Source organism: Ahaetulla prasina, chromosome 12, assembly GCF_028640845.1.
Source record: "Ahaetulla prasina isolate Xishuangbanna chromosome 12, ASM2864084v1, whole genome shotgun sequence".
In the NCBI taxonomy this organism is placed as follows: Eukaryota; Metazoa; Chordata; class Lepidosauria; order Squamata; family Colubridae; genus Ahaetulla; species Ahaetulla prasina.
The window spans coordinates 3,316,795-3,342,500 of NC_080550.1; the positions used below are offsets into that span (position 1 = coordinate 3,316,795).

Genomic DNA, 25,706 nt, shown 5'->3' on the forward strand with positions numbered 1-25,706 from the left:
CTTAAACTAGGAGAATCGCCCATAGTCACTTGCTCATGAGATGGGTGACTACAGAAATTAGATGAATAAATAAATGAGCTGGCATACAGGTGATCTTCAAATTACGGACACATTTGGGGCCAGAATTCTCCATGACCAAGCAAACTGGTTGTGAAGTGAGTTGCGCCCAAGGAATCTACGATTGGGCCTCTTCTCCTTGAAGCCCACTTCCTTGGCCATGATGTGCTACATCTCCAGCCATAGAAAAATCTTGAAGTCGGGACCAGGGGTGAAATGCTCCCGGTTCGGACCGGATTGCCTGATCTGGTAGCGATGGCGGCGGGTGGTTCAGAGAACTGGTAGCAAAAATCTCTCCTCCCCCCTCATGCCCAGCTGAGCCGTGCAATCATCAGAGGTTTTTTTTTTTAAACTTTTAAAAGTATTTTTTCTTCAGCTGAAAAAATGCTTTTAAAAGTAAAAGAAAAAGCCCCTGATGATCGCGCAGCTCAACTGGGATCGTCAGAGCCTTTTAAAAGCATTTTTTCTACAGCCGAAGAGATTGTAAAAAATGCTTTTAAAAGGCTCTGATGATCCCAGCTGAGTTCCCTGATCGTCAGAGGCTTTTTTTTTCTTTTAAAGGCAAAAAAAAAGTTCTTCAGCTGAAGAGGTTGTAGAAAAAATGCTTATAAAAGTTAAAAAAAAAAGTTAGCTACGCCCACCCAGCCACATTACCCCCCCACCATGCCACGCCCACAGAACCGGTAGTAACAAATTTTACATTTCACCCCTGGTCAGGACTCTGAAAACACTTTTCAGACACACCGACCTAAGAGGTTTGCGTGGACTTCCTCAATTCACCTACTCTTAGTGGTTCGGAATCATAAGGACCAGTAACATGGGCCTATCTATTAGATGTCACATGTGATTGTCTCATGTGACCCCATGCATAGAGGGGTATTCAGGGTGTCCTCAAGCATTACCTCTGTGAGTCTTATGTCTGCAGGGATGCGATCTCCGATGGAAAGGCAGACAACATCTCCTGGCACAAGTTCTCGAGCGAGAAGGTGTTGCATTTTTCCTTCTCTCAGGCTGGATTTACAGAGAGACAAAAACAAAATACTAGGTGTTATACATGGCAAAGCACATTTGTGAATGGGGTGTGGATGAAGACAGAAAGGAAAGAAGGAAGGATACACACAACCACACACATATACACACAACAAGAGATCAGATAGATAAATCACCAATACTGATAAGGAAGTAGGAGTTTTTCATCATTATTCACATTCAGCCAGCAGAGAGAATGATCCATAGTCAAGAAGCTGGAGCAATTGCCAGCTGAGTACAAGAAACACTGATGCTAATAATTCCTTGAGCAGAATTCAGAAGTTGCCTGAATGCTGGCTGCAAAGATGGTGGCCAGAAGACTTCCAAAGCAGAAAGGAAGAGAAGAGAAGAGAAGAGAAGAGAAGAGAAGAGAAGAGAAGAGAAGAGAAGAGGCTGTACATGCTCCCACCATGAAGAGTGACCTATCTTCCACAGATCCTGCTTACCAGTTGCATTCTGGTGGAACCAACTTGTTAAGTTCTTCCAGCGATTTTTCAGAGCGATACTCCTGCAGGAAAAGAAACACAACTGATGTGACTTCACTGATGGCTGCTGCTACTACTAATAGTAATAATAATCCAAGGTGGAAAATCATCGTACCTGGACAAACGCTACTGTGACAACAATAACGACAGCCTGTTGGGGAAGAAAAGATGTAGATAAATCCAGACACATTTTTAATGTCAGAAAACAGTTCGGGCAACTCTCATCTCAACTACCTGGATATAATAATTAGCTGCAGTTTTTTTTAAGGGTGCAAACCAGAGGTGGGTTCCAGCAGGTTCTGACCAGTTCTGGAGAACCAGTAGCAGAAATTTTGAGTAGTTCGGCGAACTGGTAGTAAAAATTCTGACTGGCCCCACCCCCATCTATTCTCTGCCTCCCAAGTCCCAGCTGATCGGGAGGAAATGGGGATTTTGCAGTAACCTTCCCCTGGAGTGGGGAGGGAATGGAGATTTTACAGTATCCTTCTCCTGCCATGTCCACCAAGCTACACCACTAAGCCACGCCACGCCCACCAAGCCACACCCACGGAACTGTAGCAAAAATTTTTGAAACCCACCACTGGTGCAAACGTTCTCAATTTCCCCCCCCTCACACATGTGTAGAAGTCATTCATGCAACCCATCTGACAGAAGCAAAAGATGGAGGGATTTAATTAGAAATCCTTAAGATTTTTCTTCTTGTCCTTTGGCAGTGTTCCCTTCCGACTGTGCTGAGGCCAAGAACTGCAGAGGTCATGCTTCTATTGGAGAGAGACCACCTACCATTGTAATGCTCACGGAGTCTTCGTACTCTTTAGTAATCAGACTAACCACGGCAGAAGCCAGTAACAAAAGGATCAGAGGGTTCTTAAACTACAATGAAAGAAAGAGTCGATGTTGATGAAGGGCATTCTTGTTCTCTTAGTTTATTGTGAGGCTGAAATGATCCTACTTTAGATGTGTGGGGTGAAGACCCATCTCTCTGGAGAACGTTATAATGCTGGGAATGTCTTCTACGAAAGAGGAGAAGAGGGCAGCCACCAGAAAGGTAGAGGGATTCAATTCCAGGGGTAATGGGCAGAAGTGGGTTTCAGCAGGTTCTGACCAGTTCTGGAGAACCGGTGGTGGAAATTTTGAGCTGATCGGGAGGAAATGGGGATTTTGCAGTAACCTTCCCCTGGATTGGGGAGGGAATGGAGATTTTACTATATCCTTCCCCTTCCACGCCCACCAAGCCACACCCACCAAGCCATGCCATGCCTTCAAGCCACGCCCACAGAACTTGTAGTAAAAAATTTGAAACCCACCACTAGTTATGGTGCGTTTCAAAATCATTGTAAGAGCTGAAGGATCAGTTTAAGTGTAGGTCATCACAGAGAAGATCTATCTATCTGGTCACCAGGAGTCAACAAAGTCTTGATGGTCCCTCACCAACTAATCAATCGTAAGATTAAATGTTGCTACACTTCACACCCAGAATTCATTGCAAGAGATCTAGGTCTCTGCACCAACTGCAGAAGTTCTCCAGCCATCTTAAGCAGAGACTTCTCTTGAGCTTCTGGACACATTGAAAGTACACTTTCCTCTCTATCTCTTCAATTTACCATCCATCACTATAATCCCACCTCAGCCTTAGAAGGAATATTGTGTCTGCACTACTTTGCCACCACAAACCACACCTTTTTCTGCTGTTAAAATGTGCTACCTGGTCAAGGTATTTCTTCCACACTGGTTCTGTATTATCTGCCACAAGTTCATTCCAGCCATGTTTGACTCTGCGGTGCAACACTGAGAATTCTGAAAGTCCTCGATCTAAGTCAACCTGGAAGAGACACCAATAGGCAAAGGAGTAGGGTCAAGACTTTGGGTCAAAACTGGCTTGGCGCAATGGAGCAAAACATCTCTGTCAATAAACAAACAGACTTTGATTAGGCAGTTACCCTTTTTTGACATTTGGATTTCCTAGTGCTTGGCTCCACCATCATTAACACTTAGAAGAGTGTTGCTCAACCTCGGCTGGCTGAGGAATTCTGGGAGCTGAAGATGAAGTCCCATCTTAACAGTGACAAGGTTGAGAAACACTGATCTTCTAGAAGAACTTTTCAAGATGGGAACCTTTGCTCTTCAAGTAACGTCTTCCAGGAAGTAGGGACCGGGATGATCAGAGCTACAAAGCCCATGGCATCCTAGGGAAGAGGTCTTCTCCTTCCACCTCACTGAAGGCAGGAGAAATAACTAAATGGAGATGCGATCTCCTAACATAATTCTGGTTGGGGCCAATGTGTACATCTTCATTCCAACACTTAAACTGAGATACCCTAAATAAAACAATTGACCAGCTTGCAAGCTGACCTGATCTTGTGTGTGTGTGTGTGTTTATGCGTGCAATGAGATTTGAAATGTCACCTTTCATTTTTCATGTTTGCCATTTGCCTCGTCAATTCGAAAGTAAGGAGTGCCGTGAATTTGAACTGCTTTTGTTTTCCACTGTGATAAAAGGCGCAAGAGGCGGTGAATCAGAATGTTGGCTTCTCAGTTCTTGGACACTCTTTTAATGTTGTGGTTACTGATCATTGGGGAAGATCACAATCTGTGTTTATTCCTATAAACTTCCTTATTCACAAAGAAGTGGCACCGGCTTGAATCTTTGCAAAGAGATTGTCTTCTTATGCAGAGACAACATTGTGGCCAGGGGGGAAAAGAAAACTAATTACTGTATCTATCAATCCTCTTGGCTGACATTCTTCACCTGTACGGTCTTAAGCTGGTTAGCAAACATTCTTTCCCTTTATAGGAAGCTCTTCAGATAGACAATATTTACCTTATTCTGAACAGATCTTTTTAAGTCATGGAGGGTTATCCTTCCACTAGGGATAATACTAAAGGGCTCCCTTTAAGAATTCGATGACACTTACCTGCAAGGTTTTGGCCAGCTCTTCTACTTGACATTGGCAAGCTGTTTTGGGAGGAATGGCCTCAATTTCTTTCTCTTGATGAAGTGACTTCAGTTCAGATTCGTCTTCCGACTGCATCATGCAAGCGGTAAATTGAGGAACATTAGTCGGTGGGTCACAGTTAAGACTCTCCTTGATCCTTGTCATAAATCACTGCTTGGGGTTGAGAGAGAGGGCCAAGTTCCCACTTTCACACACCAGCGCCAATTCTTTGTCGCTACTAGCAAACTTCCCATGAACTATGACAAGGAGGAAGGCGTCATTGTTTCCCCCTCTTGGCCAGAGGTGGGTCTTTCACATCCAGTTCAGCAGAATGATGGTTCTTCTGGCCTGGTTTGGTTAATTCACCCATTGCAAATTTACACTCAGCTTTACCTGCCAAGGGCTTCTTCAGCTTCAACCACAATCAGACGATTGTGCAGATGATCGATACAAACTCAAGGTCAACTGCTCCAAACTCGATTGCGGGAAATACGACTCCAGCAACAGAGTGGTCAACACCTGGAATGCTCTACCTGGCTCCGTTGTTACAGCCTCAAACCCTCCCAGCTTCAACCTTCAACTGTCTACCGTGGACTTCACCCCATTCCTAAGAGGTTTGTGAAAGGGGGCGTGCGTAAGCGCACCAGCGGGCCTACCACGCTGCCTGTCTTACTGTCCCCATTTGTCTGTACTTACTTCCTTTGTTTATGTTTATACCTATACCCAGGGGTGAAATGTAAAATTTGTTACTACCGGTTCTATGGGCGTGGCTTGGTGGTGGTGGGGTAATGTGACTGGATGGGCGTGGCCAACTTTTTAAAAAAAAAACACTTTTAAAAGCATTTTTACTACAACCTCTTCGGCCAAAGAGGTTGTAAAAACATGCTTTTAAAAGCCTCTGATGATCAGGTCAGGCAACTCAGCTTGGATCACCAGAGGAGCCTTTTAAAAGCATTTTTTTCCCAACCTCTTCGACTGAAGAAGTTGAGAAAAAATGCTTTTAAAAAGTTCAGACGATCCCAGACGCGTGATCATCAGAGGCTTTTTTTTTTTTTACTTTTAAAAGCATTTTTTCAGCCAAGGTTAGAGACCCCTGCTCCAGTGGGCTCTAGCTAGGTAGTTTCTGAGTATGTGGCATTTCTTTGTTCATGGTAATTAATACCCCTGGCCAGGAGTTTCATAAGCCCTAAATTGTGAAAATGAGCACTCTGTTTGCTTTGGTTTCTAAGGTGTTCTTTTTTTCCACCTTCTCTTTTTTGCTCTTTTGATTAAGTTCATTGTGACTTCAAGTTTAGGAATTAAAGTAAACACTGCCTTTAAATCTCTGGGAAGCAGATAAATGCCTTTTTTTTTTTGTTAACAGAAGCAATCCAGAGTGGGCCCAGTGCTGCAATGCATCAGGAAATCTAAAGGAAAGACTTTTGTGTTTGCATTTGGTTTGTGGTGCCAAGGTTCCCTTCTGACAAACTTTGTCCTTGGCGAGCTAAATAAATAAAACAGGCAGGTCATCTCTCACCAGTTGGATTTTTTTGGTGGTTTTTTTTTTTTTTTTTTGGAGGAAACAGAATTATTAGTTTAATCAAGCCAACGTGGACACCGAACAGGGCTGGGGAATGTTAAACATGTTTTTCTATGAGCCAGATTCACAAGGATTAGATTTGATACTTATTTCTAGACATCAGAATCAAAGGCTTTTGGTCCAATTATGGCCACTTTTAAGACTTGGGGGACAACAACTCTCAGAATTCCCCAGCCAATATGGAATTCTGGGAGCTGAAGTCCACAAGTCTTAAAGTTGCACGCTCCTGACTCAGGGTGTTTTACAGCTTTTCTCGGTTCAAATAAACCAGGTTTATAGGCTTCATGGGTGTGATGGAAATCTTGTAAACATTTGAGCAATGTAATCTTAGAATCCAGATACAACTTCCTTCCAGTTAGGGGAATGGCACTTTTTAAAATCTTCTGTCCTGGGCGCCTTTCTTCACTATTATTATTATTATTATTATTATTATTATTATTATTATTATTGTTGTTGTTGTTGTTGTTGTTGTTGTTGTTGTTGTTGTTGTTATTATTATTATTATTATTTTGTTCTGCTTTGGGAACAACTGACGTGAAATTCAGGTGATGGATAGATTGATGGATGGATGGATGGGTAAAAACTGTGTCCTTGATACATTTTTTTTAAATTAAACTCTGCTCTCATCTAGAGTGCTAATCTTACAATATTTGTTGCCTGAGTATATATAAAAAAGATCAAGAAATGGAGATCTTTCCAGGAAAGCAGTGTAAATATTCCAAAGAAGGAAACAGAAAAAGCAGTCTGGAAAAGATCGTGCTATAGTTAGGCACACCCAACATTTACTATTGCAAGTATCTATACGTTTTCAAACCAGAGTCTACTACAGGTTAGAACCTCATAGGACTAAAAGCCCAAATGTCTTGGATAAATCGAACCCATTCGGATGGGGAGGCAGATGATCCTGAATTGGACAACATTTGGGATACAAGATAAACACCCAACTTAGGTGCTCACAAGTTCTGAATGAGTGCTACAACCACAGGATGGTCCAGATTCAGGAGGTTTCAGTTCTGGGTTTTGGGTCATGATTGACTTCTTTGGGGCCTAGAAGCTAGTTTCTTGGAGGGGAGCAAATGTTTGCTAAAACGAACGAATGAATGGATGAATCCAGTCACACAATCAATTCAGAGGAATAAGGTGTGGTACACAGGGTGTAGTTAAAAAAAATAATAGCCAAGATAGAGAAGTTCCTTGCCTGCCATCTGGCTAGTTTTACAACCCATCTGCGGAACAAGACATTGGCAAATGATTTCTATAGCGCAGCCAAGAAGATGGATATGGTCATGTAAGCACTAGGATCTGAATGCAGGTAATCCTTGACTTACAACGGTTCATTTAGTGACCGTTCAAAGTTACAGCTTACGACCATTTTACACACTTTACAACTGTTGCAGCATTCCCGTGGTTGTATGTTCAAAATTCAGATGTTCTGCAACTGACTCATATTTATGACGGTTGCAACGGCCCGGGGTCACATGATCCCCTTTTGAGACCTTCTGACAAGCAAAGTCAACAGGGAAGACCGATTCCCTTGGCAACCAGGTTACTAACTGAAGAATTGCAGGGGACTGCCTTAACAACAACAATTGTGCCCCGCAAGGTCACAAAACAAGTGTCTGGCTTAGCGAGAGAAATTTTGGGCTCTGTTGTTGGCCGCCCTTGACTACTTGTATTGTCTTTGAGCAAACTTACCTTCTGTTTTCCATCACTTGGAGGCAAAAATAAGAAAGAAAGAAAAAAGAACAGTTTCCTTTCCTGATTAGTTACCATTAATTTATCTCCATTTTAACACAGGTAGATCTTTGCTGAGGAAAAACCAGCATTCTAGCTAAACAGATGCATTAAACTCTGTGCTCTAAAAAAAAAATATTATTAAATATTCCAGGAGCAGTTTTGATTACTTTCTGGGCCCATTTTTCAATAATGCTTTCTTTGTCCCTCCCTTGCTTTGCTTCTAGGAGATATTTAGTGCAGGGAAGGGTGAGGTGAACGCTTTCTTAAAAGGGCCCAGATTTAAACTGCGAGAGTTTCCTTTATTCTCTGATTTTATTGCATCTTATTACTGATTTCCTGCTGGCTATTTCAGGCCCCCTGAAGGGGAAGGAAAAGAGGCTCCATTTATTTCTCAGATCACTTTAAAAAAAACACACAACCTGCCAAATTTCATTCCTTAGGTATTGAATATCTAAATAAACACATAACCAGCCTGAAACTTTCCTGCCTCTTTAATGGCTTTTGAAATAGCACATGATGCTAAAAGTATCCGTTCTAGCTATTTTATCAGGATAGCAATCAGGTGCAATGAAAGATTAAGCACTTTTAAGAGGGTTTTTTTTCTTCTTCTTCCCATAACAGAAATGTTTGCCCTGAGTTTTATTAGCATAGTTTCATGCAGAGGCTGTGCGCATAAATCTTCTAAGAACAGAACAAACTGGGGAAAGGAAAATTTGGAGAGAAAATACACAGGCAGTTTAAGTTTCCTCATTTGGCAAGTTAGCGCTAAGGTTCTGAAGAATTCTCACTTGGGTATGCGAAACGGGTCTTGGATTATCACAGAATAGGGAACTGGGACAACGGGCGATGAGTAGGTTACGGGTGAATGAGTAATGGGAAACTACCATAGGTTTTAGGGCAGTGGTGGGTTTCAAAATTTTTTACTACCAGTTCTGTGGGTGTGGCTTGGTGGGCGTGGCAGGGGAAGGATACTGTAAAATCTCCATTCCCACCCCACTCCAGGGGAAGGTTACTGCAAAATCCCCATTTCCTCCCGATCAGCTGGGACTCGGGAGGCAGAGAATAGATGGGGGTGGGGCCAGTCAGAATTTTTACTACCGGTTCTCCAAACTATGCAAAACTTCCGCTACTGGTTCTCCAGAACTGGTCAGAACCTGCTGAAACCCACCTCTGTTTTAAGGGTAATGTTGGTGTCGACCCAGCCACCGTGTTTTGCTACACCAGAATGTGGACTTAGAGAGCTACGTGAACCCAACAAATGAAGAGGCGAGGAAGTTTAAGAGTAGTGAAGAGCAGAAGGTCAACCTTTTGAGTTGAGACTCTTGCTGAACGTTCAACCTGTCCTTCTCTGCCTATGTTGATCCTCCCCCTTTCCCATTCCTCCACCAGTCATGGTTGGGAGAAAACCTTCCCGAGACGTTCCTTGTGATGACGTTGAAAGAACGCTCCAAGAGAATCGATCCCAGGTCTAACAAGGACTGTGCAAAATGTCATTAGAACGATAAAAATTACTTTTAAGATACTTTGAACGTGGGCCATAACAGGGAGAGTCACTCTAGAAGTAACCAGCCGAATAAGGTAGGTGGATCACTGAACAATAACACTTTTGTGTCCCTATCAAGCCTTGAAGCCAGTGACAAACTCACACACAGGTCTGAGCAACTCCACCAGCTCTTTTCCCTCTTTGCAAGACCCACATTTCCTTCTCTCTCCCCATTGTCCCAAAGGTGCTTCTTCAGGAGGCAACTGGACTTTCTTGGGGTTTTTTCCCCCCTTCTTTTTAATATAAATCCTTCCATTCCCCACTATCCCATCAGAGCTGAAAGAAGCTTCTTGGATGAGAAGCGGAACACCTTCAAAGGAAAAAACAAGAAAGTCCAGTTGCCTCCTGAAAAAAAAGCACCTTTGGGACAACCGTGACCTGGATGATGGAGAATCTCTACAGTTTCTCCCTGGAGATGAACCAAAATGACCCAGAGGACAAGTCAGATGGACAATTCCAACCCAACGTCCCCTCTATAGCAAACCTCCTGACCTGCTCTCCTGTCTCCTTGCTGCCCAGGGACTGGTATTTCCGACCCAGGTGGAAGAAGGAGGACCCATCCTGGAAGAACTTGGCAAAGCAGTGCTTGGCTCCCATCTTGGTGGGCAGGGTGGGAACAGGTCAGGAGGGCACGCAGCTCAAGAAGAAGCTGCCACAGCTGCAGCTGCTGCTGCTTCTGCGACTTATATATATATATTTTCCTGGCTGAAAGACTTACATTCCCTCCTCAGCTCAGGAGGTGCATAGAAAGGTGATCCGGGGGCGTTACCTGATACCGACACACAGCAAACGCCCCGCCTGCCACTCGCAACAGATGTCTGGGAGGGGCCAGATTCTTGCTCAGAAGAAGCTGACCTACCTGGGCAGGTCTCTCAGCTGCGGAGGCTCGGCCTTCCTCCAAGTCCTGGGAAACTCGGCGTTGTATGTTTACAAGAGGATTAAAGTCCTACCTGCTGCCCTAGGTCACAATTTGGGCTGAATTCCTACTCTTGCGTCATTGTAATTCTAGCCAGTTTCTCCAACTGTTCAGCTGCGCTGCAGGAGTTGCAAGCACAGAACGTGTGGTTGGTGCATTTCTACAGGTGTTTGCTTGTGTGCCTGTAGAAAAAGGCTCTCCTGTCGAGTAAGCCCAATGTAGGTTGTTTTGTGTCTGGGGATTGGATCACTCCAGAAATGAGAAAAAAAATCAACATCCAAACTGAGCGAGTGATTCAGCCTTTGTGAGTTTGGGAAGCTGCTGTTATGCTTCTCGTTTACTGCTTTATGGCATTAAAAAAAAGATGAGAAGTCTGGTAGTCCCAAAGTTTCCCAAATGAAGGACCTCTTCAAAACTTCTCATGACCTTGGAGTTTGGTGAGTTTGGGCAGGAGCTCCAAGGGTGAGGGTGAGGTTAGAATGAAACTGCGGGAGTCACTTGTGGAAGAAAACTGCATTCTACCCATTTGTAAAAAACGGTTGTTCAACCCGTGTAAAATTGCATGCATTTTATAATGGAGACCTATATTTCTGCCCCTCTGAAAGGGCTGATGCTGTCGACATCCCCTTCGGTTCATATTTCAGTTGCAAATTACAATTATTGTTATTATTTTTTTTATAAATATTTAGTGTATGTTCATAGTGTTTCCAGCAATATTGGCTGAGGAATTCTGGAAGCTGAAGCCATTTGTCTGAAATGGTGTAGGGTTTCCTGCCTGGGCAGGGGGTTGGACTAGAAGACCTCCAAGGTCCCTTCCAACTCTGATATTATTATTATTATTATTATTAAGTTCACGTGAGTTAAAGTGGCCCAGTTTGAGAGGCACTGCTGTACAAAAAGACCTTCCTCCCCCACCACCCCGCCAAAAAAATTCCAGTCTACGCTGACCTAACCTTTAGGAAAAGGTTCAAGGACTCTGCCTTCCCTTGGTCTTTGCAGAGAAATTTCTTCTGTTTGCACGAGCAATGTGTATTTACAGAAGAGAACACAGCTAACATTTGGCAGAACAACCACAGGTCATAATTACTTCACGGGAAGGCTGCATCGGGAGTTTTACACAATGGGCAAACTCTCCTAAAACAAATTATCTGGGGTTGATTGGTTTCCTCAATTCAAAGAGCGAAAAACCTGACACTGCTTCCCTCCAAGCTGAAAAGAACATTCTTGTGTCACAGTCTGTAGATCCGTGTGTGAAAATTACACGGTTGATGAATTCTTGTCCAGACGTAGAATAAAATAGCTGCTTTGTGGAAGGTGATCTATCGTTGAAGACAAAAGTTCTCTAGTGTTTCATAAATGGTTTTTCGTTGTTTTTTTTTTCATCCCAAGTATCTGGAATTTGAGATTTGCGAATGGATCCTGGAGATTTTTTTTTTCACATGCAAAGTGGATGTTGTCCATCAAGGTGAGACAGTGAGAACAATTAACTGGTGGAACGGCTTGCCTTCCTAAATTGTGGGAGCTTCAACACTGGAAAACACTTAAAAACCTGGAGGTTTTTAAGCAGGACAAGAAGTAATGGATGGAAACTAATCAAGGAGAGAACCAACTTAGAACTAAGGAGAAATTTCCTGACCGTGGAATCGTTTGCCAGAAGTTGTGGATGCTCCATCGCTGGAGGGTTTCAAGAAGAGATTAGACAACCATTTATCTGGAAGGTCTCCTGCTTGAGCAGAGGGTTGGACTGGAAGATCTCCAAGGCCTCTCCCAATCTTGTTATTCTGTGTTCTACATCAAGGGTCTCCAACCTTGGTCCCTTTAAGACTTGTGGACTTCAACTTTCAGAGTCCCTCAGCCAGCAAAGCTGGCTGAGGAACTCTGGGAGTTGAACTCCACAAGTCTTAAAGGGACCAAGGTTGGAGACCCCTGATCTAGGATAATTGGGGAAAAACATAATAACTCCATTGTTCTCCTGCCTCACAGGGAATGCCACATTTCCTGCTTCAAGAAAGACACTCTGGTCATCCATGGTGCCTTCACTCCATCAATATCCTGGTATGCTACATACCAAAGATCTCATTCATGCAGAGGTTTTGGATGAAGGATCGTTATTAGTATGGACAGAATGGCTGAATTCTCTAAAGACCAAATTAAAAGGGGCGTGCATAAGAGCACAAATGTGCCTACTGTTCCTGTCCTATTGTTCCTTTTCATTATATCAAATTAACTTAGTTATTGCATTCTTTTGCTTATATATTTTTTTTCTTATATGATGTGTTGTTGCTTTATGTCTATGTTTGTATACTGTTGTGACAAATGAAATAAAAAAATAAAAAAAATAAATGCCCAGACTATACATTGCCATCTTGTAAGAATAACACTTTCAAAGTGTAGAGTTATTAGAAAAGGCTGTGGTGAAATTCAATTTTTTTTACTACTGGTTCTGTGGGCGTGGCTTGGTGGGCATGGCTTGGTGGATGTGGCAGGGGAAGGATATTGCAAAATCTCCATTCCCTCCCCACTCCAGGCGAAGGATACTGCAAAATCTCCATTCCCTCCCCACTCCAGGGGAAGAATACTGCAAAATCTCTATTCCTTTCCCACTCCAGGGGAAGGATACTGCAAAATCTCCATTCCCTCATCATTTCAGGGGAAGGATACTGCAAAATCTCCATTCCCTCCCCACTCCAGGGGAAGGATACTGCAAAATCCCCATTCCCTCCCCACTCCAGGGGAAGGATACTGCAAAATCCCCATTCCCTCCCCACTCCTGGGGGAAGGATATTGCAAAATCCCCATTCCCACCCCACTCTGGGGCCAGCCAGAAGTAGTATTTGCCGGTTCTCCAAACTGCTCAAAATTTCTGCTACCGGTTCTCCAGAACCTGTCAGAACCTGCTGGATTTCACCCCTGAGAAAAGGCCACTCTTGTCCTTCCTGGTTTTAATGATAAGAGTTGAAGACCATCTAACCCCTTTCCCCGGCAGTAGGTTTATATGAGGCACCTTGAAAAGAAATTCAAACTAGCCTGGCAGCCAACAGATTAAAAAAATGTTTGTCCTCCTGGATAATTCTCCCTCGGTTATGGTTATCCTTTTGACCACCTAGCGTTGTTATTATTTTCCCTTTGACATCACACGTGGCCGGTGGGAAGAGTCCTCCTTGAGTTAACCAAGATGTTTCTGCGTCTGCTTCACGTAGCCCACCACATTGCTGGAACTGCGCCCTGCAAAACAACGGCGGAAAAACAAGCAGTAAAAATAGTATTTTTAATAAGTTAATTTTGAGGGGTGTTTTTTTTTTTGGGTTTTTTTTTAGGAAATGGCAAGGCGGACATTTCCTTTCCACGAAAACAATCCCCCTTCCTGCCGCATTTTTGTTTGGCTTCTGGTTTCCAGATCCTTTCCTATATTCTGCACAACCCGTGATAGCTCAGGCTGTTAGAAGCCTGTTATTAGAACACAGCAGCCTGCAATTACTGCAGGTTCAAGCCCAGCCCGAGGTTGACTCAGCCTTCCATCCTTTATAAGGTAGGTAAAATGAGGACCCAGATTGTTGGGGGGGCAATAAGTTGACTTTGTAAATATACAAATAGAATGAGACTATTGCCTTATACACTGTAAGCCGCCCTGAGTCTTCGGAGAAGGGCGGGATATAAATGTAAAAATAAAAAATAATAATAAAAAAAAAAACCCAGCCTCTTCAACCCAAAGACCTCTTTCCTGTTTATTCTGGTAAGATGGGATCCTGAAAGATGAGCCTTGACATACGACTACAATTGGGGCCAGAGGTTCTGTCGTAAGTTGTTGTAGTCGTAAGTTGAGTCGGACGCGAACTTCCGACCATTTTTATGGCAGTCGTTAACCCAGCGTTGGTAAGCGAACCCCACAGTTGTAGGTGTGAATCCATCCTTCCAAATAGCTGGGATTTTCTGCCAAAAATTTCTCGAAAAGGTGCATAATTGGGATCATGTGACCATGGGACACTGCGGCTGGTCGAAAATGCGAGCTGGTTGCCCAGTCCCCAACTTGCGACTGTCTGACCATGGGGATGCGGTGATGGTCATAAATGCGAGGACCAATTGTAAGAAGGCCTTTTTTTTTTCAGCAATGTTTTTTTTCAGCAATGGACGTCAAACGTTCAACAAACGGTTATAAATTGAGGACCACCTAAGGAAACAACCTTTCTAGATCCGTGTTCTTCAGACTGCTGCTCCTCCGAAATATGATTTAATCATTAACTGCTTTTTATGAATGCTCCAACACTGGAAGTTTTTAAGAAGAGATTGGACAACTGTTTGTTTGAAATGGTGTAGGGTTTCCTGCCTGAGCAGGGGGTTGGACTAGAAGACCTCCAAGGTCCCTTCCGATTCTGCTACTCTGTTATTTTAGTGCTATGAAACTTACCAAAATAGTCCTTGTAGTATTTGGGTCTTAGATTCCATCCATCTGGAGAAGGAAAAAAGAAATATCAAAGCTTAAGCATCTTCACAAATGACCATGTTGCACAGATAGCAAGCTTGGTGAGCCTTCTCTCCTTCACATCTCCTCAAAAAGGAAACGACAAAGCCGAGTTGGAAATCACCCAGCTGTGCTTTAGGTTCTGAGAGCGGGTTTCACAGAAGGCATTTCTGGCCCCTGGAAACTGAGAAGGATGGAGAACTACAACAGGAAACAGCGATGTCTTATTTTAGTTTTTCTATCAATTCCCAAAGGTAATTCTACCCCTGGAGATATCTAAATCACGGGTGTCAAAACTCAAGGACCGGGGCACGGATCCAGCCCATGGGGTGCTTAGATCTGGCCCACGGAGACACCATGGAAACAGCAAAGGACCAGCCTGCATTGTCAGTGAAAATGGAGCTCAAGAGGGTTGCGGGCAGCCCTCCCGAGCTCCATTTTCATCGGCAGAGGGTTGCAGGAAGCTGTCGTAGCCGAAAACGGAGCTCCACAGGTGCCCCCGACATGAGTGACATCGAGCTGGCCATGCCCTCTTGGCCACGCCCCCCACCCCCCAATGTCAAACACAACCCTGATGCTCTCCTCAATGAAATCGAGTTTGAGTTTTTATCTGTGGGCTGTCAGATTCCTGAATGCAAAATAACATCATAACTACATAGTACGATGGACTTGCAGGGCCGGCGCAACAGTGGTGGGTTGCTACCAGTTCGGTCCGGATCTTGCAAACCAAAGAGGTTGTAGAAAAAATGCTTTTAAAAGGCTCCGATAATCCCAGCTGAGCCGCACCATCATCAGAGGCTTTTTTTTTACTTTTAAAAGCATTTTTTCGGCCAAAGAAAAAATGCTTTTAAAAGTTTTTTAAAAAACCCTCTGATGATGGCACGGCTCAGCTGGGCATGTGGGGGGGGGAGGGATTTTTGCTACCGGTTCTCTGAACCACCTGCCACCATCGCTACCGGATCGAGCGATCCGGTCCGAACCGGGAGCATTTCACCTTTGATCTGTCTTCCGCAAGAAGTCCTCACGAATGTGACTTTCACATATTATCTCGCAGGGCCATGACTTATGAACTCGGATGCTTCACATTCCTACCATGTAACTCACCCGAGTTCCCACGTAGCTTGATGCATTGGCCCTGGTTGGGGATGCCCTCGGCGGCATTACCAGGGTGTATGATGTGGCATTCGAATCCCGTTGGACAATGAAGTGGGTCATCTCCATCTTTGGTGGTACTGCATGTTTCAGCTATGGAAACAAACATCTTAAGATCAACAAAGGCCCCTTCATGGCATCTTTGGAGCTATCCCTGCTGTAGTTCCGCTACTGTACCTTGTAGGACTTCTTCTGGTCCGTCCAGGAGCCAGCCATTTCCACCCAGCCATCGAGGTTTAGGTTGAATCAGCCAGTCTAAAACTTTTTTTTTTTTTAAAGACAGAATATTTCTTATTATGAAGAAGAAGCATTTTAAAGGCAAAAAAAAAATGCTTTTAAAAGAAAAGAAAAGCCTCAGACGATCAGGCAACTCAGCTGGGATCGTCAGAGGAGCCTTTTAAAAGCATTTTGTCAGGTCTGGAACCCTAAAGCCTAGTATGGTTTCCAGGCCTGACACATTTTTTACAACCTCTTTGGCCGAAGAAAAAATGCTTTTAAAAGTAAAAAGTTGGCCGTGCCCACCCAGTCACATTACCCCCCCTCACCAAGCCACGCCCACGGAATCGGTAGTAACAAATTTTACATCTCATCACTGGTCCCTGTGCATTTTTCATCCTTTCTGTAGAATCCCATAACAGCATTTTTTTTTTATTTATTTACATTTATATCCCGCCCTTCTCCGAAGACTCAGGGCGGCTTAGTGTATAAGGCAATAGTCTCATTCTATTTGTATATTTACAAAGTCAACTTATTGCCCCCCCAACAATCTGGGTTCTCATTTTACCTACCTTATAAAGGATGGAAGGCTGAGTCAACCTTGGGCCGGGCTTGAACCTGCAGTAATTGCAGGCTGCTGTGTTTTAATAACAGGCTTCTTACAGCCTGAGCTACCATGGCCCACTTGGGAATCAACTAGGTCTACCACCTTAAGCAGGTGCTGCCATTTACCTTACACCCATCCTTGTGAAGGACTCAGAGGACAATTTCAAAACTACCCCGCCTTCGAGACCTTTATTTTGGGATTCAGCAACAGATGCAGGGATGGGTCTACTCTGACAGCATCTCCAGCATGAGATATTATGGGCTAGTCTACCTGGAGGTGGGGGCACCGATTCTAAGCAGGCGTAGATGCATCCGTTATAGCAACAGCGTTTGTGTTTCTCGCATTCAGAGTCCGATCGACAGCTGGGTGCCTCACACGCTCGTTCCGGTAAGGTTTGCGATGGGGGCGGACACCGGTCATTCTTCTGGTAGTGTGCGCTATGGGGATGAAGAGAGTCTTCATAATCCTGGAAGAAAATAGATCTTTTTACTCGACCCCCACCTTCAGCATTTTTCAAACACCTTCTTCCATCCTTTTCTATCAAACGTACTAACACACCAGGTGTGGATTCTACTTATCTTTACTACTGGTTCGCATTGTGCCCGCATGTGTGTGCTTGCTCCGCTTGCGTGCGTGTGCGTTCTTCTGCACATGTGTGTTGTGTCTTGCCCGCTCTCACCGCAGCCGGGGTCTTCTTATCTGCTTCCGAACGCTGAGGAATGTCCTAGTATGCCTCCCGGCCCCAGCCCTGGCTCCATGCCCAGACAGGCTGCGGAGGAGGGAGCATCTCCCGGCCCCAGCCCTGGCTCCATGCCCAGGCAAACGGAGCAACTAGACCCCTCCCCCTCCCCCACAGCATGTGAGCCTGAGGGAGGCCAATTACCAACAGCTGCCGACTGGAGTGACCCTCGCTTCAGAAGAATTGATAGGCGGAGGCAACAGAAGGAAGGGGGGGCAGGCCTGGATAAGTGCTGAGTCATGGAGCCACACCCCATGGCCTATTTAAAGGATCTGCTTTCTGGCAGTCTCTGAGTCAGGCAAAGTCGAACATATCTTGCTGAAGTCACTTTCTGGTCTCCTGCCTGCCTTGAGGACTTTGCTAGGACTTTGGCAGAGCTGCAGAGGCACGCCTGATTCGGATTTCCCTGACCCGGCCGTCAGCGGAGGAGTGGGACACGACAATGTGGAGAAGAGTTTTGATGATGTTTGGGTCAGTGAGCGGAGCCTCCCACAGGTTTTACTACCGGTTCTATAGAATCGGTCCGAACCGGGGGCAACCCACCACTCTAACACACCTGTTCACCTTTGTAACTTGACAGATTGTTCAAGGTTTTCACGAACCGAGTAATAGAAAGCTTGCAATGTTTTTCTTCTGAAAGATTTTGAGAACTATGTATGATATACCTAGATGTTCCACAAGGTGGCACTGGCTGGCCAGGACAATTCTGCGGAGTCCTCCGCTTGAGGATGGCTCCCTATGGAAACCATCTTCTCATCCCCAGTTTTGAGCAATGAAAAACACCAGAATGCAATGCCGATTAAATTTCACGTTTGCCAAAGGAGATGATGGAAGTTTCTTGATTTTTATCAGTATTTGCATTTGGGAACAAATAAATAGACGGTGCATGATCTGCAAACTCCCAACCGACACAGGCCGGGCAAGTTATTATATCTAAACATAGAGCAAACTCCACCCTTAATAGCACTGATGATGTTGCCTAGTTGGGTAGTGAAATGTTTGCAAGGAAATGACCAAGCTCAGAGAACACCAAGCACTCACAAAAACTACGAGAATTTATCTGGTGCAAACCTCTTTGAAATAAATACGTGGTCACCAAGCTCAGAAAGCTCCAAGGATCCCACAGTTCTCCTCTTTCTCCTCTCCCCTGCAAACCCCATTCCCTTGTAGCACTGATAACGTTACCTAGTTGGGTGCAAGAAAACCACCAAGCTGCATCGTTCCCCAGATGCAAAGGCTGCCAGCACCACCTTCTTATCGCTGATGATGTTACCAAGCTGGGTCATGAGACGTCAGCAAGAAAACCTGCCAGCTTAGCACCAGTTCAACCCTGAGCTACTCTGCTACTGATAGCTGGTCAGTTCTTACTTGTTCTCTGGCCTCTCTTGTGGGAAAAGGTCATGCTAAGTTCAATTCTTTCAATCCGGAAGGATAATTGTCTCTTGTCGTTCCCTCCCACCCCCGCCGCCTCCCCTGAATGGCACCACAACTCCAAGGTCAAGCCACTAAATTTGACTTCACAGCTTCTCCTACTTTGGCCCACATTCTCTTCTAATTAATCAGAGGCATTCTGAGTATTTCTGCTAGCTCGGGGGATACGCAGATGACCTGCCACCAGGAATAAAAATCCTTTCAAAAGGATTATTGCTAATCTTTTCAGATGAGAAAGATTATATCCTACAAAGCCTGGACACAAACCCAATTTAGAAAGAACAGTATTCCCATTAGATTGGGCCATTCCGACCAAGTGATGTCAGCAGATGTTTTTAGCCAGCAGATATAGATAGGTAACATCCAAATACACCGCATTTTCACACTTGCTCTGGTTCCCTTCGGGTGAATTTGCCAGAATGTCTTTCTTTGTCTATTTCCGACTTTGTTCCAGGGGTGAAATGCTCCCAGTTCGGACCGGATCACCCGATCCGGTAGTGATGGCGGTAAGTGATTTGAAGAACCGGTAGCAAAAATCCTTGCCCGCCCCCCATGCCCAGCTGAGCCGCGTGATCATCAGAGGTTTTTTTTTTACTTTTAAAAGCATTTTTTCTTTGGCTGAAAAAAATCCTTTTAAAAGTTAAAAAAAAGCCTCTGATGATCACGCGGCTCAGCTGGGATTGTCAGAACCTTTTAAATGCATTTTTTCTACAACCTCTTTGGCCGAAGAGGTTGTAGAAAAAATGCTTTTAAAAGGTTCTGACAATCCCAGTTGAGTTGCCTGATCGTCAGAGGCTCTTTTTTTTCTTTTAAAGGCAAAAAAAATGCTTTTAAAAGAAAACAAGAGCCTCTGAAGATCAGGCAACTCAGCTGGGATCCTCAGAGCCTTTTAAAAGCATTTTTTTCTACAACCTCTTTGGCCAAAGAGATTGTAGAAAAAATGCTTTTAAAAGAAAAAAAAAGTTGGTCATGCCCACCCAGTCACATTACCCCTCCACCAAGCCACACCTACACAACCGGTAGTAACAAATTTTACATTTCACCCCTGCTTTGTTCCTTTATCTCTCCAGCTGGTCCCAGACTCCTGAAATTTAATCCTTTAAATTTAGCTACTGTACTATTCTCACAGTAGTAGTGGAGAAGTGACTTTCTATTAGTGTATATGGAAAAACTATCTGTCATCTTAAGGGACCAAGGGAGCATCTCGCTGCCCCTTGCAACTCACAATGTTATGCTAGGAAGGAAATTGATGTCAGCGGTCTCCAAACCTGGCAATTTCAAGACTTGTTGTTGTGCTTCGTCCTCCCTCCTCTCCTCAGCCGGGCCCCTCCCGTCTCCTCCCGGGCCTGCTATCAGACTCCGAGTCTGATAATGAAGATGAACGGCCTGTCATGCCTCCAGCCCCCGGCCCTGGCCCCATGCCCGGACAGGATATCAGAAATGAACAAAAGCCACGGATTGGAATTATTGGGCCTACTCCTTCTGACCCCTCCCTTTCTCAAACAGCAGAAGACAATTCAAAGTGGGAGGATCCTCGCTTCTGGAGATCTGAGAGGTGACGCCAGCAGAAGGAAGGGAGGGGCAGGCCTGGATAAATGCTGAGTCATGGAGCCACACCCCACAGCCTATATAAAGGACCTGCTTTTGGCATTCCAACCTTGAGTCAAGCAAAGCCTCATCTAGTTTGCTGAAGTCACAACTTGGACTCCTGCCTGCCCTGAGAAACCTGGAAGGAATTTGGCAAAGCTGCAGAGGCTTCATTGCCACGCCTGATACGGACTTTCTAGACCCGGTCATCGGAGGGGGAGGGGGACACAACACTTGTGAACTTCAACACCCAGATTTCCTCACTGAAGTTTTTTTAAAAAAAATATTTTGTTTCTCATAAACATATGATAAATGTACAATCTCTTATTATTAATCATACATATATTCTTTACATTTTCATATTAATTAATTCTTCATCCCAGAAGAAAAGAAAAAAAATGTAAATATATTCGGGGTTGCTCTTCTACTATTCCTTTTTCCTAGTTTTACAACAGTCCTTCTTTTTCTTCTTCTCTCTTTCCCTTCCCTCCCTCAGCCAGCCATTGAAGTTGAAGTCCACAAGCCTTGAAATTGCCAAGTTCAGGAAAAAAACCCGATCTATAATTGTCACAGGTAATCCTCTAGTTACGACTATTTGCTTAGTGACTTTTCAAAGTTATGACCGTGCCGAAAAAAGCGACTTACAACCGACGCTCACACTTAAGATTGTCCCAGTGACCCTGAAGTCTTGTGAATGCGATTCGGGCTATTGGCAAACTGGCTTGCACTTAGAACAGTTGCCGTATCCCGCAACCACAGGATTGCCCTTTGTAACGTTCCCAGCTGGCTCCCAACAAGCAAAGCCAATGGGGAAAAGGGGCAGAGAAGATTGTAAGTTTGGTGTGTGTGGGGGTGTCACAAGTCTCATTTAATGACTGCAGCAATTCGCTTAATGACAAAGTACAAACGGTCATCACTTAGGTGTGATCATCTAGTGCTTCAGTTCACAACCTTATTGTTTAACAATATAATTTTCTGGCCCCAATAAGGGAAAGGCTACCTATAACTTGATTATGGTAATCTATGAGAGGTGGGACACGGTGGCTCAGTGGCTAAGACGCTGATCGAAAGGTCGGCAGTTCAGCGGTTCGAATCCCTAGCGTCGCATAACGGGGTGAGCCCCCTTTACTTGTCCCAGCTTCTGCCAACCTAGCAGTTCGAAAGCAAGTAGAAAAAATAGGGACCACCTTTGGTGGGAAAGGAACAGTGTTCCGTGCGCCTTTGGTGTTGAGTCATGCTGGCTACATGACCACGGAGAGACGTCTTCGGACAGCGCTGGCTCTTCGGCTTTGAAACGGAGATGAGCACCGCCCCCTGGAGTCGAGAACGATTAGCACGTATGTGCGAGGGGAACCTTTACCTTACCTATCTATAACTTGATTAATCTGTGAGAGTTAATCCTAGAGTCTGCCACTAGGGGTCTCCCTTTGCCTATTTGTTAATATTGGAGAAACTAAGGAGAGGAGTAACCAAAGTCTAATGCATTATCAAAAGGCACCCATATACTCACTCATTCAATAGAATTTCTTTCATTTATACATACAGATCTAAGACAAACTAGGTTCTCCAGCAAAATCCCCTCAAATGCCCTTGAGTTCAGTGGAGAACACCATTCGTCCTCTTTCCACCACCACCCTCTTTTTTTAAAAAAAGTTTCTATTCCTGATAATTCATTTATTTATTTATTTTGTCACACAGTATATATAAGCATAAGCATGAAATAACTATACAATATGTAAGCATATATATAAGCATGAATATGTAATAACTATATTACATAAATTTCTAGGTTCTATCATATCGCAAGATCTAAAATGGACAGCTAACATCAAAAACATCATCAAAAAAGGACAACAAAGAATGTTCTTTCTGCGCCAACTCAGGAAGCTCAAACTGCCCAAGGAGCTGCTGATCCAGTTCTACAGAGGAATTATTGAGTCTGTCATTTGCACCTCTATAACTGTCTGGTTCGGTTCTGCAACCCAACAAGAAAGACACAGACTTCAGAGGATAATTAGAACTGCAGAAAAAATAATTGCTACCAACCTGCCTTCCATTGAGGACCTGTATACTGCACGAATCAAGAAGAGGGCCGTGAAAATATTTACAGACCCCTCACATCCTGGACATAAACTGTTTCAACTACTACCCTCAAAACGACGCTATAGAGCATTGCACACCAGAACAACTAGACACAAGAACAGTTTTTTCCCGAAGGCCATCACTCTGCTAAACAAATAATTCCCTTAACACTGTCAAACTATTTACTAAATCTACACTACTATTAATCTTCTCATCGTTCCCATCACCAATCTCTTTCCACTTATGACTGTATGACTTTAACTTTGTTGCTGGCAATCCTTATGATATATATTGATATATTGACCATCATTTGTGTTGTAAATGTTGTACCTTGATGAAGGTATCTTTTCTTTTATGTACACTGAGAGCATATGCACCAAGACAAATTCCTTGTGTGTCCAATCACACTTGGCCAATAAAAATTCTATTCTATTCTATTCTAATTGGCTATAACAAAAGGGAACATTAGGATAGGAACGGTAAGCACGCTGGTGCTCTTATGCACGCCCCTTATGGTCCTCTTGGGAATGGGGCGAGGTCAATAGTAGACAGTTTTTGGTTGAAGCTTTGGGGATTTTGGGAAGAGACCACAGAGTCAGGTAGTGCGTTCCAAGCATTAACAACTCTGTTACTGAAGTCATATTTTCTGCAATCAAGATTGGAGCAGTTAATTCTCAGGGCTTCTCGTTACAAAGAGAGGAAATGGTCTTTCAAAGAAACAGCGATAAAAAACCCCCCACCTTTGGCCTTTTAACCTCAAACAATTCTCCAAGCCCTTTGGGACTTCCACCTGCCCCAGAGGCGGTTTCCTCCCGTGGGTAGCCAGCTCCACCCAACATTCCACAGTTCTGGGTTGGTGCCACGGCTTCCTTTATGGTTCCCCAGAATCAGGTCGGAGGGTCTTGGAGGTTGGGTCTTGGGAAGACGAGAGAAGAATTTCACAGAGTTGGTTTTAAAAAGGAGCCAAGTTGTTTCCGAACACACAACGGGAGAATCTTTCCTGGAACCCACCAAGAAGAAGATTTGAGTTATTGGGCTGCGGCCAAATAAATCGCTGGGGAAATTCCAGCCCAATATCCCTGCGCGTGTTCAGAACAGCATTTGGAAAAGGATGTAAACTTTGATACAATTTTATTAGCAGACATGGATGTGGGCTATGACAGAATGGAATGGAGTGGGGTGGGGTGGAACAGAACAGAACGGAACAGAACAGAACAGAACAGTTAAAGGTAAAGGTAAAGGTAAAGGTAAAGGTTCCCCTCGCACATACGTACTAGTCATTCCTGACTCTAGGGGGCGGTGCTCATCTCCGTTTCAAAGCCGAAGAGCCAGCACTGTCCGAAGACGTCTCCGTGGTCATGTGGCCGGCATGACTCAATGCCAAAGGCACATGGAACGCTATTACCTTCCCTCCAAAGGTAGTCCCTATTTTTCTACTTGCATTTTTTACCTGCTTTTGAACTGCTAGGTTGGCAGAAGCTGGAACAAGTCACGGGAGCTCACACCGTTACGCGGCACTAAGGATTCGAATCACCAAACTGCTGGCCTTTCGATTGACAAGCTCAACATCTTAGCCACTGAGCCACAGCGTCCCCCATAGAATAGAATAGAATAGAATAGAATAGAATAGAATAGAATAGAATAGAATAGAATAGAATAGGAGTTGGAAGGGACCTTGGAGGTCTTCTAGTCCAACCCCCTGCTCAAGCAGAAAACCCTATACCAGTTCAGACAAATGTTTGTCCAATCTCTTCTTAAAAATTTCCAATGTTGAAGCATTTACAACTTCTGGTGAAAATTGTTCCACTGGGTTAATTGTTCTAACTGTCAGGCAATTCCTCCTTAGTTCTAGGTTGCTTCTGTCCTTGGTTGAAGAGAAAGGTTCACATGGTGTAAATATTTTTTTTTTTTTAAAAATGATCACGAATTCTCTTGACAATCATATTTGCCAGGTAAATACCAAGATTTCATGTTGCTAGATGTGGCTTTGGCCTTCTGACCACGTGCATTGGAGAGCCTCAATCATCCAGGTCATGGTTGTCCCAAAGGTGCTTTTCAAAAGACAACTGGATTTTCTTGGGGTTTTTTTTCCCCTTGAAAACCTGGAGAAGTAAAATGTTTTCAAGGAAAAAAAAAACCTGCAAGAAAGTCCACTTGTCTTTTGAAAAGCACCTTTGGGACGACCAAGCGCATTATAAGTGTTTCGTATCAGTAATCAAGATTTGTAAGGCAGCCATCCAGGAAATTAATAAAATATCTGATCTTAAATGTGTTCATTATGCCTGAAAGCTCTTATTTCCTAAAAAAGTATTCCAGAGTTAATTCTCTGTTTTCATTCTGCTTTTCCCTTCCCTATTATTTATTTTTGAAGAGATGCCAGCGTTAGAAAACAATTAATTCATGAATTTAGCTGGTTTCCTACGTCTCGCTAACCAGAGGGTTATTGTTAAAAACTGACCCATATTAAGAAGCTATATGTGTTTGTAAAGTGGATGGCAGCCACAAACCACATGCTTGTGAGTTAGCATTTTAGGCATCACAAAACTTTTGGATGCATAGATTATGCCAATATTTGCCAGTATTAATAAACTGTTTTCTTAAGAAGACTTCAGTTCTATTCTGCAGTTTCAGAATCGGAATGAACACATAATTAAGAATAAGTTTCTCTCCGATTCTCTTAGGACTTATATTTGAAGAAATACATAGTGTTCCTACATTCCCTCAACACTGTCAAACTATTTACTAAATCTGCACTACTATTAATCTTCTCATAGCTCCCATCACCCATCTCCTTCCACTTATGATTGTAACTTTGTTGCTTGTATTCTTATACTGAGTATAATATAACACTTAATGATAATCATAGGCTACAAATAAGCAATCGGGAAACAAACAATATCAATATAAAGGATATATATATATATATCCTTTATATTGATATTGTTTGTTTCCCGATTGCTTATTTGTAGCCTATGACTATCATTAAGTGTTGTATCATTAAGTATTAAATTTGTACCCTATGACTATCATTAAGTGTTGTAATGTTGTACCTTGATGAAGGTATCTTTTTTATGTACACTGAGAGCATATGCACCAAGACAAATTACTTGTGTGTCCAATCACACTCGGCCAATAAAAAATTCTATTCTAT

At 43.7% G+C, this 25,706-nt stretch overlaps 2 protein-coding genes across 2 annotated transcripts in view; both read right to left on the bottom strand.

Moving 5' to 3' along the window:
* ATP2C2 (ATPase secretory pathway Ca2+ transporting 2) overlaps positions 1 to 10,913 on the bottom strand; it is a 37,938-nt gene extending 27,025 nt beyond the window's left edge. Inside the window, exons 1-7 of the mRNA XM_058155296.1 lie at positions 9,859 to 10,913; positions 4,487 to 4,597; positions 3,277 to 3,393; positions 2,355 to 2,444; positions 1,687 to 1,722; positions 1,533 to 1,594; positions 960 to 1,068 (exon numbers count right to left, since the gene is read on the bottom strand). Of these exons, the coding sequence (XP_058011279.1) occupies positions 960 to 1,068; positions 1,533 to 1,594; positions 1,687 to 1,722; positions 2,355 to 2,444; positions 3,277 to 3,393; positions 4,487 to 4,597; positions 9,859 to 9,963 (630 nt within the window). The 5' untranslated portion in view covers positions 9,964 to 10,913. The remainder of the gene's footprint in view (positions 1 to 959; positions 1,069 to 1,532; positions 1,595 to 1,686; positions 1,723 to 2,354; positions 2,445 to 3,276; positions 3,394 to 4,486; positions 4,598 to 9,858) is intronic.
* A 2,296-nt stretch (positions 10,914 to 13,209) lies between these two features.
* Positions 13,210 to 25,706, bottom strand: part of WFDC1 (WAP four-disulfide core domain 1) — a 14,037-nt gene continuing 1,540 nt past the window's right edge. Inside the window, exons 2-6 of the mRNA XM_058155322.1 lie at positions 16,987 to 17,182; positions 16,071 to 16,154; positions 15,846 to 15,986; positions 14,688 to 14,729; positions 13,210 to 13,507 (exon numbers count right to left, since the gene is read on the bottom strand). Of these exons, the coding sequence (XP_058011305.1) occupies positions 13,449 to 13,507; positions 14,688 to 14,729; positions 15,846 to 15,986; positions 16,071 to 16,154; positions 16,987 to 17,182 (522 nt within the window). The 3' untranslated portion in view covers positions 13,210 to 13,448. The remainder of the gene's footprint in view (positions 13,508 to 14,687; positions 14,730 to 15,845; positions 15,987 to 16,070; positions 16,155 to 16,986; positions 17,183 to 25,706) is intronic.